This window comes from Centrocercus urophasianus, unplaced genomic scaffold (genome assembly GCF_019232065.1).
Source record: "Centrocercus urophasianus isolate 14NV4802_14NV808 unplaced genomic scaffold, USGS_Curo_1.0 seq_15, whole genome shotgun sequence".
Lineage (NCBI taxonomy): Eukaryota > Metazoa > Chordata > Aves > Galliformes > Phasianidae > Centrocercus > Centrocercus urophasianus.
The window spans coordinates 5,443,818-5,464,556 of record NW_024884697.1 but is presented as its reverse complement, the minus strand read 5'-3'; the positions used below and the strand labels follow the sequence as shown (position 1 = coordinate 5,464,556).

Here is a 20,739-nt window from a genome sequence, read left to right as displayed (position 1 = left end):
CTGATAAAAAAGTATAGTGGGTCAAACTCATTGATGAGTTCCTTTAAATTTAGAAGAAATGTAAATCTGTGTGCCTTGGACATCATTCCAACAACACCTTATGCTGCTCCAGGCCTTGCTGGTATGTCTCCGGGACTTCCAGTCAAGAGACATAAATTGATATAGTTGAAGTGTCTGGACACAATTTTTACCCGGCAGTTGCTTTTGAACTAATTAGAGACTTCTCACAGATATTTTTTTAATGAAAAGAATGACATTTCAGCTAAGCGGAAAAGCTTATGGATTGTGTCCACTTCTAGTGAACCCTTCAGCACAACTCTAAAAAACACAGCCCTCCCTGAAGAATGCAAAGTGGAAGTGGAGTGAGCGTTGAACGACTGATTCTGGATTCTGCTATTCCAGCACAACCTTGGCTGTTCCAATGGAAAGCGTTCATGACAAGCAATAACATCTGCCCTCAATAGAGCCTTCCACTCAGGATGTGCCCCCCTCCCAGCATCCTTGGAGACTCTGCAGGGGAGCTCCTTGGATTTTTCATCCCATGGGGCTTGGTATCACTTAGAGCTGAATGGGACCCCAGCAGCACCAAGTGGCACCTAGCTCTGAAAATCACAGAATCACAGAATCACAGAATCACCCGGTTTGGAAGGGACCTCAAGGATCATGTAGTTCCAACCCCCCTGCCTAGCAGGGCCACCAAACATACACATTCAGATCAGGTTGCCCAGGACCCCGTCCAACCTGGCCTTAAACACATCCAAGGACGGGGCATCCACAACCTCCCTGGGCAGCCCGTTCCAGGGCCTAACCACTCTCCTTGTAAAGAACTTCCCCCTAACATCCAACCTAAATCTTCCCTCCTTCAACTTGGATCCATAAGATCCAAGATGTAAAAAAGATGAAAAGATGTAGGCTTGATGTGATGAGAAATACAGTGTATTCTTCCAGCCTGGTAGGTAAAGGATGGATGAAAACTATATTAATATATCTCACTCTAGAGTCTGATATGGCCCCTTGGGTCTTTTTGATGCTTGTTACGACTTTTGCCTACTTTCCTATGCCTGAAGGTGATGTTTCAGCCTCAGGGATAACTATGATGAGCCTACACTCAGCTGCATCCATTTCCCAGCAGTACAGGCATTTGACAGAGATCTAAACTCTGTAATTAATCTAGGCAGTTCAATCACATCTAAAGAAAATAAATCAGACACAGAAGACTGGAAATCAGACCAGTCCATTGCAGAAGTCCCAACTGATTCAGGTAGTGTAACCCATCCTCATGTATCTTCTTGTTCTGGCCTAACACAGCAAAAGAATCAGGATGCAGCCTGACATAATCTTCTCTCAGGGTAGGGCTGTATTTAATTATCTTCAGTGATGTGAAATTGCTGCATTTGAAACTGTCTGGAGAGCTCATTAAACATACCACTAATAGCATTAGGCAGGATTCTATTTTATAATGGTGTCACAGATGTTTCATGTAACTTCCTGCATGGGATCTTTTCTGTGGAAGAAATCTGACCCCGGAGAAAATCATCAAGGAAGAAGGAGACAGGACAGGGATCTCCAAGGTCTCCTTCTTCCCAGCAGGAGGCATTTGGTGGACCGTATGAAATACATCAGTTGCCTCTTAATGTCACTCCCTGCATTTGCTCCTGACTCTTCTCACCAGTTCCCTGGGGTTCCAGTATCTCCTAACTCTTCTCTTTAGTAAATTTCTTTGAGAAAGGAAAGCTCTTTAGTGTTTTCTGGCAAGCTCTTCTGTTGAACTTAACCTGGGATGCCTGAAAATGAATACTTCTCTGCCTTCTATATCTGACATGAAAAAAAAAATCACCAATCAATACATCTGGTTTTATCCTTCAAAATCACCCATCAGTTATGCCAGCAGAAACTATAGACATAACAGAGTCTACTGTGGAAGGAATCAAAATTAAGATGCATTTCTCCACTGAAAGGGTTTACGACATTTTTGCATTGTCAGCATGTGTTTAAAGTGCTTTGCTATTGGTCAGTCCTTTGCAGATGCCAGAGGCATGCCAAGAGCACAGGGATGCTTTATTTTTCTGGCAGTAGCCGTAGGGTTTGGCACTGGGCAAAAATAAAAATCTCTATAGATGGACAGAAGGGAATAAAATAAATGCCCTGCAGTCAGAGATTAAATAGGCTTCACTGCAAAAGAAACATTTCTGCCTTCCAAGTGCTGCCTCCCCTGCCATGTCTTCTCTCCTGGCATTCAGAAAAAATACACACCCCGAGCATCTGACTCCTTTTGCAGCCTGAATATCTCCACTGCTGCCCAGAACAAACAGGTCTTGGGGCAGCATGCAGAGCCTGGGCCCCTCTCGTACAACTGAACTTCCTTGTGCAGGAGCTTCACCTGGCTCAAGTTGGGTTGGACTGGAAGGATCAGTTTCTCTCATGGAAAATGAAAAGCAAGCAAATTTTTAAGGGAAAGAAAAAAAAAAAGGTTTTATCTCAAATTGGAAATTAAACATAAACAGATCGACTAAACTCTGCCAGCTTTCAGATAAATACACAGCTATTTGCTGAGCAGTGTCTGGGTCTTTTTCCCACCTGAAAGTCCTTATTCAGCATAAGAATGTTGCTCTCCCAAAAACCACACTGAGCTGAGAGCTCAACTTTTCAGTGCGTCAATTTTTCCCATAGAATCATTACATTTTGTCCAGCTGAACATGAGAGCCTCGGTCCATTTTCAGTTATTATTTTCAACACCTACTGGCAGCAAGGACTGCAGCCTGGGGGGCAGAAAGAAAATGCATTTCCCATAGATTTGACAGGACAAGGGGGAATGGTTCTGAACTGTGACAGGGGAAGTTTAGGTTAGATATCAGGAGGAAGTTTTTCACACAGATGGTGATGAAGCACTGGAACAGGTTGCCCAAGGAGGCTGTGGATGCCCCATCCCTGGAAGCATTCAAGGCTCTGGATGTGGCTCTGGGCAGCCTGGTCTGGTGGTTGGTGGCCCTGCACATAACAGGGGGGTTGAAACTGGATGATCATTGTGGTCCTTTTCAACCCGGGCCATTCTGTGATTCTATGATTCTGTGACAGATTTGCTCTCATTACTCACAATCTTTCCGGGTTGCATCAGGCAGTGGCGTGGCGAGGCTGAGTGTGCCTGAGACACTGGCACTTGTGCTGTCCAGGCTGCTGCCGAGGTGTAACCGCCGCATGTGTCTCACGACTGCTGTGGCGTTAAATGCTTGCTGAGGGAAGAAAAAAGAACAAAAAAAAAGGAAAGAAAAATAAAAATTTGGAGGTAGAAGGGCGATTTCTGCCCTTGTCTTGGTTACTCAACCAAGATGAGTCCATCGTTATCCCAGCTTTTCCTAAGCTAGAAGTTCTGCTCCCCATCCTCACTCTTTCTAGCACTCAGCTGGATGTGGCTGCCCACAAGGGAGGCTGTGCTGGACACATCCTTCCTTACAGAGCTCACTGATGTCCCAGTCACTTCATGTCCTCTTCCAAAGGCTGGCTCCATAACCTTATAGCATGTAATCACAGCTGGTGCTTTAGACCTGGTCCCATCTGTCACACTCCTGGATGCAGCACCTTCTATTACCAGCACCGTGAAGCCATGTTACCTAAGACGGGACAAACTATGGTGCTCAAAAGGTTGGACCACAAAAGCAGCTTTATATTGGATCATTAATGTGCTGAAAAGGCTGTGCAGCTGCTGTGTTAGAAGAGTTAAGATGCCTCAGTGTCATCCCTGAAGATGGGTCACTTACTCTCCATTTGCTTTTTGCAAAGTTCTTCCGGATCTGGGCGCTGACAGACTCGTGGATGTTTTTGTTGAGTGCCGTATCACCTGCAATCCTGAAACAGGCAGACAAGACATGTTTTAAGGCATCTTTTGTTCTCCTTGAATACACCTTCTTCTCTGCAGGTAAGTCTGGTGTGAGTGCTCCTGCAGAGATGCTAATTGCATTCACATGAGGCCTCAGATTTCCCACCTCTGTCTCTGCTGGCAGCAGTGGTGGAAAATATGGAGCAACAAAAGCAATCACAGATAAGGCTTGAAGGTCTGGCAGCTATAAAGAGGTACAACCTTCTTTTGTTGGTGTGCGACTGCTTTCTATCACAATTACAGCCCTGGATGAAAACACTGTACCTTTTCTTTTTTTTTTTTTTCCTTTACATCTAAAGATTTAACATCAACAGGCTGAGACTACTTTTAGCTTCAACCATACAGTCGCTTTCAGAGCCACTCCAACCTGTCTGATTTTTGTTTGCTCTGGAGATTTTCCTGCCACGCTGCAATGTACATAGCCATTTGTCATGATTAATGGAGATTTACAGTAAAGCAGATACATACTGTATTAGCACTGCCTGCATAAATAGCTTAAGCTGAGCAATACTTGTCTGAGAAACTTCACTGATACTGTGCAGTTTCTTGAGTAGGTAGTCACATCCCAATCTCTGATAAACATAGCTATTTCAAGAGGATTTTGTTTACTTGTTTAACTCACCAAGGCACGAGATCTTTTGGAAAAATAAGCACATTCATGAACTAATGTTAGGTCATGTGCTAGGGGTATTAATGCTACCTGACGTAGGTGAAGACAGGAAGCAAAGACTGCCTCCTGTATTGTATGTGACATTTTCAGAAATCATTTTTTTAGCCCTGTTGTAGAAGTGTTTTGTCCATTAGTAACAGAAAATGATAAGAAATCAAAAGAAATGGGACATACGTCAGATTCAGAGCCTCCCAGCCTCCTCCAATAACAGAATCTGAATCTGGGGGACGTGATAGTCATCTAGCCCATTCCCTACTCCAGCTATGTTGAAGTTATTTGGACAGGTATTCAGCTAACCAATCCTGAAATATCTCCAAAAGATGCAGACTCCTCAGACAACCTATTTCACTGCCCCACTGTCTCTCATAAGACATGGAAACTAGTTTATTCCCTTTGTCTTTGAAGCATCCTTTCACATATTTGAAGACTGATATCATGCCTTCTCTCCATCTTCTCTTCTCTAGACTAAACAAACTGATTCCTTCACTGTTTCCTCATAACTCATATTTTCTAATCCTCTGATCTAGTGAACTTCTCTGGACTTTCTCCAACAAGCCCACGTCTTCATTAGAGGGCGGTTCCCAAACCGTTCACTGTTTTCCAACTAAGGCAGCAGAATGGCAGCACTGCTTTGCTTACATACCCCAGCCTTCTGTTTCCATTTATGCATCTCATGAGTTGAAGACATTTCTTTCACTTTGCCCAGACCATTTTGAACTGTAACTCTGTTCTTCAAAGGACATGCAGCAATTTATACTTTCATGTCAATGGCTTGTGTAATTAGTGGATCAGCCTCCTCCAAACTGCTCCCCTCTTTCCTGCTGGTAACATATACCCAAGATGTGAGGGATGAAAGACGCTACTTTTGCAAGGAAAATGGGGAACTAAAACTTTATCACCCAAAAAAGAAGAGGGTTGCAGCCTCTTGCAACTGACCTAATCTATAATGAGTTATTCAAGAGTACTGGAGCCAGCAGAATTGTGATCAGGAAGGAGCAGGGTTCCCATTGCCCACCCTCATCTCAGAGGAGCACTTTGCTGATCATCACTGCCACATCAGTCTGAAGTAGGCAGAAGAACTGGTTCCACAAACAAAACATGGCTCTCAAATGACGTGACACCCCTTCCTGGGCCCTGTCCTATAAGCAAACAAGCAGAGGTTTTGAAAACTTGAAGACCTTCAGATCTTCCTCTGAAGAAGGCTTCTCCTGATCACTTCTCTCACTGTAAAGAGGTCGTTATTCTTGATTTCCATTAGGTGCAGTCTGCTATAAGCATTTTGAGGCAGCATGTAGGACAGCTAAGCCTTTTGTTACAGATGTTCTCTAGAAGAGTTTTGTGGTGGGAGAGGAAATTTCTACACAGTCACTCCAAAATGTCAGAAACACTCTGCTCCACCCATGAATACCTTCTCAGTGAAGGCACATGCCCTCAACATGCAATAGCTGGGAGCAGGGGCTGTCATAGCACAGATTTGCAGAAGAAAACCAAATCATTTAGCCAAACACTTCATATGGGATCAACTGCAAACCAAAGTGTCTGTTCAGTAACTGATCAAAAAGACCAAGTTGCAGAGACATTACTTACATTTGCAAAGAACATTTTTTCCTCCCAAGCTAATGAAGCATTCTTCTTTATGAAGGAGCTTGTTAACAAGCTCTGTAAGCACAGATCACACTTCCCACTTGCCAAATTTTATTTTGGAAACATGGGCAGAACATGTTCCTAGGGGATGATACCCCCCCAGACCTTACTTATCATTCCCCACAAGGACTAGCAAATGCATTTTTGCTATATGAAAGTTTTCATCAGGCATGTAGCTCAAATACAGCCTATATATTTTTTCAAGCTTATGGATCATTTTGTGAAAAACATGGTAATTTCAGTAAGAAGCTGCTGGTCCCAGTAGTTCACAAACTGTATTCTAATACCACAAACTCTGGGTTGAATGTGCTATTCTGATAATCTTTGAAAAACAGTCTTAGTGCCTGGATATTTCCCAAATCAGAGTCACACTTGTTAACCTCACAATGGGAGGACAGACACCCTGTGAAGCTCTCAAGCACTATATCGGTGGGGACCATTCTACATCTAAAGTCTCTCTAGCAGCATTAGCTCTTTTTACGTTCTGATTTTTTAAACAGCAGTACTGGGGCTAATTTAGCACAGCAGGAGACGTTCAAACACGTGCTGGAATGTTGAATGCTGTGGCCCAAAACACAGATCCAGATGCCAAAGCTGGCTGTGGGATTGTTCTCCGTGAGGTCTCTGAAGAATCATTTTGTTAATAGTGCAATGCTGTAACATGATGACTGTGCATTTATACTGCATTTTGCACTTGGAGAATCTTCAAACTTTTATAAAATACTCAGTGTTACAGTGTTTATAGTATAGTCTTACTTATAGGAAACTAAAAGAAACGTTAACATTGTTCCTCTGGTGCTGGCTTGCTGAGTTGTAGTGGTTTAAGTATACAGGCAAGTGAGGTGGGGGTTAGCAGGTAGAAGTCCTATCTTTTACATAGTCAACATGATGAGTTTTGGATACTCAAACTCACCCTAAGGTGGGTATTGTGAGCATCATCATATCTACACTGAAGCTCTTTAATCATGAACCTTAGTTCCCATGCTAAGATGATGCATGAGGTCTAATAAAGAGATTGTTTTTAGGGAATGCTATAATTTCTCTTCCACCTTTATCTAACTCTCCATATCCAAAGGCTTTAAACCATCTTATCTTATTTCATGACAGAAAGACTTCAATATTTTTTCTTCTTCCTTCATCACAGCATGCCCTTCTACAAGATCAGCTCCACCTTCCCTGAAAAGGGACCATGTTCTCTTTCAGAGATGGTCAACCTGATGCTTTTTTAGTCAAATTTGCAGTTAACTTTGAAGTTAACTATGAGAGCATTGAAACTTTTTTGTTTTTACCAACTATACCTGCTCAGTAAAAGATATTACTTCTAGTTGCCACACACACATAAGAAGAAAACTAAACAAACCTGAACAATGCATGATCTATTATCAAGCTGAGCATCATCCCAGCACTGAGCAAGGAGTCACTACCCCAACAGGTACCCGATTTTCTCTTGGGGCTCCTGTTCTGCAGCTACATCCTGACTGTTTTGGGGGAGCTTTGTGTTGAAGCTGTTCTTATATCCAACTTGAATGTGTCAGCACAAGGAATTGGACACCAATGACAGCAATCAGACTACTCTCCATCACAAATACCTCCACTGAAGATAACAAGGACAGTGCTTATGAATACTATTGAAAATCTGGTCCTGCAGATAAGAGGAATCTCATCTAATGATATTATTTCATTGTATCCAATTTATTTTAGTTCTCCATCCAGTTTCAAAGCTATCACATCAATTTCACTAGCCATAGCACTTTCAAGCTTTGAAAGGAGCCTCCAACAAAGAAAAAAACAATGAGTTTACTTTTGGATGGTCCTTTGCATGGTGTGCAAGCATATATCTCTTGCATGTCATGTCTCCCCTACTCATGATGGCAGGCAGAGTCTTTCATCTAGCATTACTTTATGAACCTTCCTACCCAGTGAAGGCAGCCACCTTAAATGCTGAGCTGGCCAAGCAGTGATTGGAAGTGCTCTTGAGTATGATGACAGGAATTTAGAGTTAGCTGTAATGGATAACACTGAAGGATCATAACTCTTCTGTACAAACACATATACACACATGCATGTGTATAAACATGGATACACACATACAATGTCAGTGATGCTCCAAAATAAATAGAGTGTGGGGATGAACTCGATAAGAGTTTGATTTAATGTTGTAAACATCAGCAGTTCTCTTCAGGGAGCCCTTTTCACACTTCAAACAGCATTGTCAGAGAACTGAGCTCTTTGTAAACTGTATCCTTTCCTTGGGTGGAAATTATTATCTGGCTTGTGCTCTCTGGCACATAATAAACACTCAGGGTCATGGTCATAATCTGCAGAGGCTCAGTCCTTGCCAAAGCTTTATAGTCTTCAGTGTAGGTGGGGATGGATGTCGGCATGTCCCAGCTGTCCACCCCCTCACTCCATAGGCAGTGGGGAAGGGTGAAGGCCATGCTCGTATCTGCTAACGCAGGTGTCACAACATTTTAGGTGCCACAACCTTCTTCTCTCCTATACAGTTAATACAGGGAGGGGATACATACATCACCTTCAATGCAGATGTTCCCAGTTGCCTATGATGCCAGAACCAGCTTCAGCACACAGCTCTAAATCTCATTTAAAGTCACTTGGGAAATGCAGGACAAAGCAAATAAATTTATGACACCTCTTTCAGCTCACACATCAACTTCTTAACTGTTAGACCCTCTCCTCTCCAACTGAGGACTCTTTTCCTTCCCTCTGCGCCCAGGCTGGAGACTGAATGTGGGGCCAGCCATGGGGCTGCAGAACCCAGCTCGACCCAATGGGGAGTGCAATGTGGTCCTACAGCTGAAAAAAAAAAAAACAAACAAGTTCTTGGGTTTCTGCTTCTCACCCTTAATTACTGCTGCCTGAGCTGCTGTCTTGAACAGGATGTGGGTCCTGACATGGCAGTATATTTAATAAATTTAATTGCTGTCATTAATATGAGCTTGGGAAACATTAAGACGTATCAATCAGCAGCAAAATCACCCTGCTCTTTTGTTACCTTCGTTTTCATCGTCCTTTCTGAAAAGTCACAATGGAATAATGAAGCGGAACACTGCACCTTTTGCAGCACATCATAAACAGTGAAAAGTGCAGTGAAAGATACTCTATAAAACAAATCATTTTTCCAATGGGAAGCATAAGTCACCTGTACATTAAACTGGAGAAATCTGTATAAATGCACAGATTGTATAGGCTAGGGTGTAATCATTATACCAACAAGTCTTACATATTGTAGTGCTTCTGCTACCATACTTCACTGCAATTATTAGCCTCCTTTTCTGCCAGTTCCAAGTTTAACATACCGTCCTCCTGCCAAGGCCATTTGATTATAAATAGCAAAATATCACGTAAATGCAAGCATGTGGGGAGCAGATACAGCACAGAAAAATGGGCCATTGGGAAGAAGTATTTACTTTTTTTAGGGCCTGATCCTGTACAAACATTTAGTCATGTGAATAGGCGGCTATTCTTGAGCAGTTTCCCAAAATTCCAAGAGATTACTACCCTTAAAGGCACAAATGTCATATTTTGAAAGATCCAGTTCTTGCAATTTACTTGTTTGAAAGTTTTTAATTAAAACATAGTAATTGAAACTAGTGGAATATTTGGAACCAACTTGTTCTTCGTAAGTATTACACAGTGAAACAACACAGTCACCCAACCAGGCAGCCATCTCATACACAGGTATATATTCTTATCACAATTAGATGATAATATATGTGTTAAGTATTCATGATTTGGCAGATTTCTTCCTAACTTTTAGATGACCATGAAGATCTTGCACTGCAGGTAAAAGATTTCACAGGAGACAGAAAAGAGAAAGCTGGAAAATGTCATTACATAGAGCCACTTCTCTGTTTATACTGCTCTGCTTCATCCTTTTCTCCAGCTAAGCCAGGAGATTTATGTACTTGCACTAGTTTTCATCACACACTGAAGACAATACTATGCAGACACTATGGAAGCTGAGGTTGCAACAGGGATATATGCTGAAAAGGTGAGAAGGTGTTATGGCGTGTCCCCATTGTAATGGTCATGGTAGTCTGTGCTGGCTAAATACTTGCACCCGTATCATAGAATCACAGAATCACAGAATGGCCTGTGATTGGGTTGAAAAGGACCACAATGATCATCTAGTTTCAACGCCCCTTCTATGTGCAGGGTCACCAACCACCAGACCAGGCTGCCCAGAGCCACATCCGGCCTGGCCTTGGATGCCTCCAGCAACCACAAGGCAAAAGAACTCGTCTGGACTTGCTGGAAGCCAATGTCCAGTCTGTGGGAAGGACACACTTGACCATCAAGAAGAAGCACTGAGCTCCACTCTTCCTCCTCCACTGAAAAGACCTTCTCCTCCTTCAAAAGGGAGGCGAGGATGCCATTGCAACAGATATCATGGTTAGAATTAGAAAAGGAACGGTAAAAACTCATGATTTCCTGGCATAAGCAATCTGAGTGGAAAGTGCTTCTTGAGCAATGGCTTGGCAGAAGGAGATCCTAGCTCTGAAATAACAGATACCATGCGGGTGAGTGGCCTTGACTATCCAAAACCGCAACTGTTTACCACTGCAGGATCCAAACCCCACAAACATCACTGCACCTCTCTCTAGAGAGGGCCATAACAGCAACATTTATGTTACAGGAAGGTTTTCAGAGCAAGGGGAAATAACACATTGAGTCATCTACTCAAGAACACAATGGGGAGGAGAGAGGCAGACCTGAAGTCATCTCTCTCGGTATCTTCATGCACTGCTTTCGCTGCACAACCCTCCTGCTCCTTAAAACACCAGCATGTAGTCCATTGCCATCTGCTGTGGTCTGCAGATCACATGGGGCAGAGGTGGATTTGGGATGGAGTGGGGATAACACGATGAATATTTTCAGCTTCTCCGCTGCAGTGCCATTTTCATCTCAAAGGCTGATGCAGGGGAGGCAGCCCTGCAAAAGAATCACTGCCCTGCAAAGTGAGACTGGCCGAGAAAGACCCCTGACACAGAGATGGAAGAAACCCCTTTCTGGGATTGGTTTTTCAAAGGAAGACTGGATTCTGTAGAAAATACCAAACATAATGGAACAGTCTGTGAGTTTTCATCGGCTTCTGGCAATGACATGCCAAAAAAAAAAAAAAACAAAGAATAAAGAAAAATGAAAATCCTTTTAATCATATTGAATCATTTTGTTCCTTTAAGAAGGCCGAGAAGCTGTGTGTGTTACAAGTGCCACGTTTCTTTGTTGCACTCCAGCAACCAACACAGATGAAGCAGGGCCAAGAGCTGGATGCTTACACTTTGTGTATCTTGGATTTAAGGCTTTGGAAAATCTGCCTCTCAGTTATACAAATGGTCACTTCATTCTCTGCTGGGAGTTGCATTCCCATTGTTTATTCTGTATTTCTAATACTGGCTTTTGAAACTTGTTTAATTTCCTGAGGTTCAGGTTAGTATCATTTAGAAGTTTATATTTTTGCATCTCATAGGAGCCGGATTTCACTTGCCAGATTTCTTTTTTGTCACACAGGCAGGACTTATTGATGGGAAACACAATTATTGATGGGCCACTGGACAGAGGGCAGACCCAGGTGTTGACTTCTTCCCATCTCCCATTCACACTGATGCCAGACACTGACCCAGCTAATAACCATCAGTAAAAAGTTCTTCACTGTCACAAAGAAGATGAAAAAAAATCTTTTTTTTTTTTTCTTTTTTTTTTTTTTTTTTTTTTTATGATTTGAATTTCCTTCCTTCCATTCCAAAACTCTCCTACAACTTTTTAATTGTAAATCCTGAGCCTTAATCTTATCTTCAGCCTAATCTGGTATCACAGCAACCAACAGCCAGACATCAATACATCACTCCTACCATGAAGAAATCAGTGCCTACTTTTATGGTCTTAACTTACTACAGCTTCATGAGTGCCAAATTATTAATTAATGATAAGGGTAATTCATCGGTGTATTGGTTAAAAAAAAAACATAAGTAAGTAAGTCAGAATGGTATTTTTCCCTCTGTCAAAACCTTTAAAAGGATTTACCATCCATGTAGTCCCAGGAGTGGGAGCAGCAGTGCAGTGAGACCAACCAGGGGTTGTCAGAGAGAGGAGCATGAACACCTGAAGCTGAAACTACTCAGAAAAACACCAATAATATCTCTGCCTGTGCTTTTGCTAGCATGCTTTATACCCTCAGCTCCACTATTTGAGGCTGATCACTGGGTGCAGATTGCATCACTGGGATGGTTTTAAGATCCATCAAGCTATTGAGCTAGCCAAAGTGACTCAGTGGCTTTTCTGAGTGGCTAAGGACACTCAGGAGAAAATTCTTTTCCCAGAGAAATGAACAGCCTTAAGCTCTTATACAGCCAGCACTCCAGAAACTGCAAAAGGAAACAGTATTTGTGGTAACTGTGATGACAAAAAAGCACAGTCTACTGTGCACCTGGGGTGAAAACATCCTGTCATTGACTCCTTTCTGTTGCAGCTGTTGTAACAATTAACAATAATATCTTGCCTCATATAAAATGACCCTTGACATAGAAGACTTGTGTCTAAAAGCTCATTTCTGGGTGCGGTTGGTAGCGTAGGATGGTGTTAAGCCAGTCAGAGTTGATCAAAGGACACGAGCCATTCCTGTTTCAGCCATATAATCCTTAGGTAACGTTGGTCACGTCATCCACGTGCAAAGGTGTGACCTCATGTAAAGCACTTAGTGGAGGACTAAATTACAAGCACAGGCAGTCCAAGTCCTGTAGTCACTGCAGGGAAGCTGTAGTGCCAATTGCTGGAACCAATGCAGTCTCAGCTTATCCCACTTTATGGTTTCCTGCTTCTCGCATTCAACAAGGCAGGGCAAACAACATGCAAAAGCAGGCCCTTACTGTAAACATGAAGTGAAGATGTGGGCTATCATTTGTGAAGCACAGGAGAGGATTTCCTACTTCCTGAGGTGCTCTTAAGAGCTCTGATGTTACCTTGGCAATGACCTTAAGAGCAGGTGATACCCATCTTTCTGCACACCTGCAGAATTTGATCTTTTGCCTCTAAACGTGTTTCCTGGGTGAGGTAATTTCAGTGCATCCCATTGCTGCACTCTGGTCAAAATAATGCATTATTTCACTGAACCCTTACATGGATATTCAACAGGTTGAATAACAAGAGATTAAAGTCCAGCATGTTTTTCCAGGAAAATCTAGAAGATACAAGGCAGGGGTTATTTAGTGGACACTAGCAAGCCAAGTGGCATAAAAAATGTTTCCACCATGAACATTAAACGATATTTTCTGTCCAGAGTGTTTCACACACAGGTGACTGTTGCTTACCAGGGGTGCCGTGCTGCTTGCTCACAGGTGTATCTTTTATTAGGGTCCTTCTCCATCAAATTCCGAATGAAGTCTTTAGCTGTGAAGAAAAAAAAAAGAATAATTCAAAGCAATAGGTTTTGATGTTCAGTTCTTCAGGATGTTCAGACTTTTGTTTCCCAGGCATACCCAACAACAAAGAAATCAATGAGAGAACTCCTCATAGCTATGGAACATGTTGCTCAGGTTATGCGAAGACTATGTCTGAGCCAGCAAATGAAACAGTGTCATGGTCTGCTGGGATAAGACAAGGAGAAATGGTTCCAAACTAAAAAAGGGGAGATTTATATTGGATATGAAGAAGAAGTTTTTTGTGGTAAGAGTGGAGAGGCACTGGCACAGGTTGCCCAGAGGAATGGTGGATGTCCCATCCCTGGAAACTCTCAGAGTCTGGCTGGATGGGGCACTGCGCACTTGATCTAGCTGTAGAATGACCCCTATTCAGTGCAGGGGAGTTGGACTTTGAAGACTGATATCTAAATAAATTAATCTTTAAAGGTCTCTTCCAACTCAAAAGTTTCTATGATTCTATGATAATGTTCACAACTGATGGAAGCCATCATTTACTTTTGTGAGTTGTCCCTGGTAAAAGTGTCATGGAGATCAAGCAGCTCCTTTCCAGACATCTTTTGGGAACTAGCAGGGCCTGTTTCCTGTAAGCAAGATGCTTGCAGCTGCCTTGCTCTGAAGGCAAAAATAGATTTAACATATGAACCAGGCCACCAAGTGCTACCAGAGCCAGAAAATGGCCCTAGCTCTCTTGTCATTTATTAATACATACATAACCAAAATGACTCAGGACCAATCCAAACTATTTAATGTGGCAGGTACACTTGGAAGCAATGTGAATAATTTGGAATGAGCAGAATTCGAGATTGGTAGCTCCATGTTCCCTGGTCAGCCAAGAACTTCTGACTTCTGGTCTGAATATGGTCATATCTGTTGAAGATCTTGGTAAGTTGAAAGTCAAAGAGAAGGTCAGCACTGCAGCTAGAGGAGACTTTCATTGCTCATTCCAAGCAACCTTGCACACGGGCAGTGAAGAGGACACATGGTGTAATTCAAAAGCAAGTTACTGAGGAAAAGAGAGTCTCTTGGGCAAGAAGGAGTGTGTTTGTAATTGGTGCTAGTGGACGTCGCAAACTGGTGTGCATTCAGCAGTTTCAGGAGAGAGCAGCTGAAGGGTCCCAACAAAACCAAACACTGCAAGAAAATCTTTGTGCTTCTTTAGGTGATGAACTTTCTCCTTGGAAATGCAAAGGGGTCTGCCAGAAGACCTTCATATTTTCTCAGAAAACTATTATGGGCTTAAAAAGAACCACTCACCACATATATTTTAAGCAATTCCACACAATGATATCTAGACCACAGATGTTAGCAGCATGTAATGTTGTTTTATGAGGAGGTAGCAGACATATAATTAACTTTAAAATAAAACATTTCTTTTTACATCTTACTTAATCAGCGCACTAAGAAATCAGAATCATGTATTTCTAGAGATATTTTCATACAGTAAAATTTTCCTAAACTTTATTTTTCCCACTGTGTGAAATGGCAGGCATTTCCCCAGGTTGGACAGAGCAAGGAAACTGAGCTTGTGTGATCTCCTGAAGGCTGCAGCCCAACAGTGGGTCCCACAGGGTACAATGCTGGCCATGCCTCCGCAGGTCCAGGCAGTGGGTTAAATGTCTTCCCACTGGGTGAGGAACTGGGTGAGCAGAGGGGCAGCTATCTGGGACCAACCACATGGATAGCAGTCCCAGTTAGCAAATCTGATTATCATCCTCATTTAGAAGCTATTGATTTCACAGAATCACAGAATGTCCTGGGTTGGAAGGGACCTCAAGGATCATGAATCTCCAACCCCCGCCACAGGCAGGGCCACCAGCATTCACGTTTAGTACTAGACCAGGCTGCCCAGGGCCTCTTCCAACCTTGAACCTTGAACACCTCTGTGGACAGGGGGAATTTCTTGTGTTGTGCTTCTTTTTGCTGCACTGCATTCTCACCTTTGGATCCATAGTACAGTTTTAGAAGCAGAGTCAAACTAGTTTTTCTATTTATTTGTGACACATAAAATATCTGCATTTTATTTTGATTTTATAAAGATATTGAAGGAATTTGTCTTCTCAGGACAGTTTTCTGCTATCTTCACTTTTTGTCGCAGATGTATTGAATGTGTTCTGGATGAAATGGTACTTAATTTTCTCTCCCGAAAAAATAACTTTCTGTAACCACTTAGTTAAAATAACCACAGGCATTCCCAATGACTTTCAGTTTAAAGAAGGTCCACACACAGCAGAGGGTGCATTCTCACACATGATGGAAGATACCTACAACAGGCATTGTTGCATGCATGCCTAGTTGTGGTAAATAAAGGAGCTTCTTACCAGACTCAGAGATGTCATCCCAATACGGAGAGTCAAACTCATACTCTGCCTTGAGGATCTGCTCGAAGAGTTTGGAGTCATTTTCATCATAGAAAGGAGGATACCCACAGAGCCTAATGGAGAAGACAATTGACACTTAGATCCGTCTTTGCCAAGAAGGTGAGAAAGAAGAGGGAGGAGAAACTTGTTTAAGAGTCGCCCCATTAGGTTTTCAAGCAAGCATTACCTTGCGAGCACTGTTCAGGAACATATTAAAAAAAACCAACACTTTTGAAGATCAGCATTGTCCTGCATAAATAGTAATTCTTCAGGGAAACCTGATGCAACTGACGCTACACTGACTTACACAGATATCCTGGTTCCTCTCTGTATGCTTTCATGTGTGCAGGCAGAATAATAATTGCACATTACAGCCATGAGCCCTTCCATTCTCTCCTCTACATGTGGTAAAGGGAGGTCTCATGGGATATAAGAGCAGCAGAGCCTGCATGAGCTGGACATTGACCTGCTGCTGCATCAGAAGAATCTCTCCTTTTCTCATTACTGCAAGTAATCTTGCTGGCCCCATCAAATTGCCTACCTTGCCTAAGGCTAGCAGCAATCCTGGTCTTCAGTACCCATAATTAGAAAACCAAGCCCAAAGACAAGCAGGACATTGAATGTTATTTGTGTACTTTGAACAAAAGAATTCAGGAAGCACTCTACCTGTGCTGTAGGGAGCAGGACATTCACTCTGTCAAAACACGGCTCCTCCAACCCTGCAAATGCTGGACATGGGAACCCCATCAACAGCACTGCACTGAAGAAATGCAGCCACAAAGCTTGTGTTTCAGAGACTCCTGCCTGGGTGATGCTGCATGCTGTAGCTTGTCTCTGTCTGGGCAGACATATCTTCTTCATTTTTAACACCAGTTTTGCAATATCAGATTTACTTCAGAGGCTGGTCCAAGGTTTTAGTAAACCCTCTGCTCACAGTTACACAGAGCTTTCCAGCTCTATCTCCATAGGGATGTTGCACTTTCTTGTCTTATCTCTGTTTATAGTAAAAATTATTTTTTTCACTTTCTTCCCTGATAGTGAAATCATCTTTTTGCTACACTTTCCTTAAACCCTGAGTCAGTCCACCTCAATAAAGTATTTATCTGGAGAGAGTCAGCTGTTATAAGCAGATCAAAGATCTAGCTGAAACATTACACTGCAGCAAAAACAGAGTGAGGGGGGAGAAATTGTAAGAAATGAAATACTCAAGTTATTTATAACCCAAAGCCAGCCAGCTGCCCTGGAGGTTATTTGACCCAACTCAACACTTGAGGGTGAAAAGAGCAATGTTTTGTTAGCTCCAAAAAGTCAGTGTGCTTGATAAATAATTTAAATGGGGAGTGAGATGTTGATCTGCATCAGACTCATATTGACCTGGAAGAATTCTACTGAAATCTGCAGCATTGTAATGAATCCACTGTGGTTCGACTGAATCAGACATCTCTCTCTTTATCTTTCAAAACAGATGAGACAGTTCTCATTTATTTCTCACTGGATGGCTGCCATTATCAGAAGCAAGCAAGATGACCTCATGCCAGACAAGAAATTACATTTGAAGTAGTGCCACGTACCTACCTGATGGGCATGTCCTTGTGTATGGGAATTGATGCAGTAATTCCTATAATATGCATAGATTCCTATAATATACTGGAAATGACATATGAAAAGGCCATTGGAAATGGTAAATTTAAACAAAAGCCCCTAAAGCTGCTTTTCCACATGGAAAGAAGATTAAAATGGTGCAGAAGTGTTCAGGGTGGAGAACGACTCCTCCAAAGGTGCTCAGAGCTGGCCCTCTGCTCCTCTTCCCTGAGGGACTCTGTAGGCTCTGTACAAGAGGCCTGACAGCCCTTCATTAACTTCTTGCCTTCCTCAGCACTTTCCTTAAAAGAAAATCAAACTGCTCTGATAAAAGCATTTGAAGGCGAGCAGACAGCACTGTGCATGTTGAGGTGCTGTCAGGCTGCTCCAGAGAGAGAAATAACTCTCTTAAAATGTACAGTGTGCTAATTACCTTGGCAAAGGTACAAGAGCACAAGTTAGGGCTGCGATGATTTATACATGCTTGTGGCAGCAAAACATAGGAGCAAAGTGCTGAGCAACACAGAGCTGGAGGCGGTAGCACTGCCGGGGCAGAGCCAAGCCATGCATGCCCCAGCAAGAGCCCTCTCAGAGCCTTCCACCTTCTCTACACACTTCCAGCTCATCCCAAGCTCCTCCAAGCTCTTCCCAAACTTCCGTAAGTCTGGTCTGTGAATCTACATGTTTGGTTATCTACCTTTGGGATGTCCCCACAGCTTTCAGAAGAGGTCTTTCAGAAGGTGCTGATCCCCTTATCTCTGTCATGATGAGCCCTATAATCACCCTTTGTGTTTCACTGCCAGACTTCCATCTCTTCAGTGGTGAATGGAGAGAGCTTGAGAAGGGTAGTCACTATTCCTAATTGTGGACAGGGACATCCCTGCCTGAGAGCAAGCTGAGCATAGGGAAGGGTCCTGGCTCTGGTGAGGATGAGGCGACAAACATTGCACAAACAGGGACCCAAGGGTATTTCTCCAGGAGACAAACCATTGAGGACATGGAAGAAAGAAGCCAGCTACTTAAGACTGAGGAGATGGCACGTGAGAGGAAAACACATGGATATTCTGCCAGAATTATGGGGTGGGAGCCAAAATATAGGATGCCTTGCTGTCCTTTTCTTTAACACCAGAGTTTGGGAAGACACAGAAGTTTTAGCATAACTTAGAGCCAGCTCTGGCTTTGCAGCAAAGGATGGGAAAACCCTAGTAAATTAGCTTAATGTGCATTTATGGCTGGAAGAAGTTTTGCTGGACTTCCAACAACTGGGCCACCTTCCAAAGCTTATAATAAATCTGGTTTAATTCTGACAGAATCAAAATCCCACCAAATTCATTTCCATCTGCTGGGACATTTCTGTGTGAAAAAAAATGCCCTTGCTATCAGAGGTTCTGCTGCATTTCTTTAGATATACAAAGATATAAAAATAACCCCTCTGTCTCCAATGTGAAAGAACTCTGCATTGTCCTGGGGGAGTTTCAGTCAGCTATTACTTGCCATTATTTTCTTGTAGATTCACCGAATGAAAGCATTTTTTAAAAATAATTATTTAGTAACTAAATCACACCAGCAACAGATTTTCCCTTAACCTCCTATTCCCAGTCTTGTCTTTAAAAAGAATGGGATGTAAAGAAGAGAAACAAAGGTGGATACACAAAAGAAAGACACTGCCAAAAACCATCTCAAGAAGCCATAGCAGAGCACAATAGGAATGCCAGACACACCTTCTCAACAAGCAGAGCAAGCACATCCATGCAAGCTTCCATTGCATACTGTGGATGATACTGAAGGCTAAATAACCCACTTGCATGGTCAGTGTACAATCTGCAACACTAGAAGCATGGGGTTAGCTTTACAAGCAATTTTTTAGTGAGATCAGAGCAAAGACCTCAGTAAATGTTCAAAGATCTGAGATATATGGTTTGGAAAGTCACCCAAGTGCTGCTTTTATGGTTAAACACATGTATTTCTTACTTTGAGAATAAATCTTCATGCTGGCCAATGGTAATGCCCTCATGAAACTGTGGACAAGGACATATTACTATGGGGAGTAAAAAATAAATTAAGAACCAAGCAATGACGAGAAATAATTTGAGGCTATTTTCCCAGTCTTTGAATGTGGTATCCTGAGCAATCCAACTTACCCATGTATGTTTTCCCTCCACTTATTCTCGTTCTAGTACCAAACAATTAAGTTATCACTCACTTTCCCAATGAGACTCTCAATCTTTTCTCAGTGCATGACTTCAGTAAAAACTTTTTCTGAAATATCATACTGTGTACCAGTATGGCCATGGCTAATTCTCTTATTCAGACACCTCAAACATGGATGTATGCACATCTAATTGAAAATGAAAAGCAACACAGCAGCAAAAAAGTCCAAGAAAGGGTATGACCCAAGATTTCTCTCCACATATCCTTCCTTTATAAACAATATTAGCCAACTGGTAATTCACTTGTCCTATCAATGAACAGAGTGAGAAGAAAATCCAAGCTAAAACGCATTCATCCTAGTGCAGAAGAGATGGTATGTGTTGAGTATGAACAGATAGCAGCTGAGGCAAAGCATTCTGTGGCCCCATGCTCTTTTCCAGCTTTGGAACATGTTTTTCTACTATTTCTTTGCATCAACTAACTTAACTTAATCTATATCAGGCATGCATGCAATCACTTTAGCTTCCCAGGCTTTACAAACTTTCATGTGACTCACACAGGTCCAAAATCCAGCTACAGGGAGTCCAGAGAGGTCTCCCACTCTTCTCATCTATTATATTTTGAAGCTGAACAAATATCAAAGCTATCTTGTGATATATAAAAAGCTGAACTCAACAAGGAGGTTGTTTCAAACTGAGAAATATTGCAACTGGAATAACAGGAAATTTCAAGCTGCTAAAATTAGTTCTTGCGAATAATGACTTCTCATGCAAAACAGGTCTTGATAAAAACTCTGCTGGTGCAGCCTCTACAATCTGGATGTCATTAATGAGAAGCATTAGAAACTGGCACTGAAACAAAGGTATTCTTTCCTAAGACATCTTTCACCTTGTCTATTACAGAAACAAATAGCTGTCAAAAGCGTCGGTGCCCCAGAAAGAGTTTGTTCTTCCAGTATCATAAACTGAAGGCTTTCATGTGATTCTGGGCTTGTGTCTGGAGGCACTCAAGCCACTTATGGTA

At 42.3% G+C, this 20,739-nt stretch overlaps 1 protein-coding gene across 1 annotated transcript in view; it reads right to left on the bottom strand.

Moving 5' to 3' along the window:
• The window catches only part of CAMK1D (calcium/calmodulin dependent protein kinase ID), a 219,319-nt gene that overhangs the window by 7,698 nt on the left and 190,882 nt on the right, over nucleotides 1-20,739 (bottom strand). The window contains exons 7-10 of the mRNA XM_042815362.1: nucleotides 15,946-16,058; nucleotides 13,517-13,595; nucleotides 3,756-3,843; nucleotides 3,095-3,230 (exon numbers count right to left, since the gene is read on the bottom strand). Of these exons, the coding sequence (XP_042671296.1) occupies nucleotides 3,095-3,230; nucleotides 3,756-3,843; nucleotides 13,517-13,595; nucleotides 15,946-16,058 (416 nt within the window). The remainder of the gene's footprint in view (nucleotides 1-3,094; nucleotides 3,231-3,755; nucleotides 3,844-13,516; nucleotides 13,596-15,945; nucleotides 16,059-20,739) is intronic.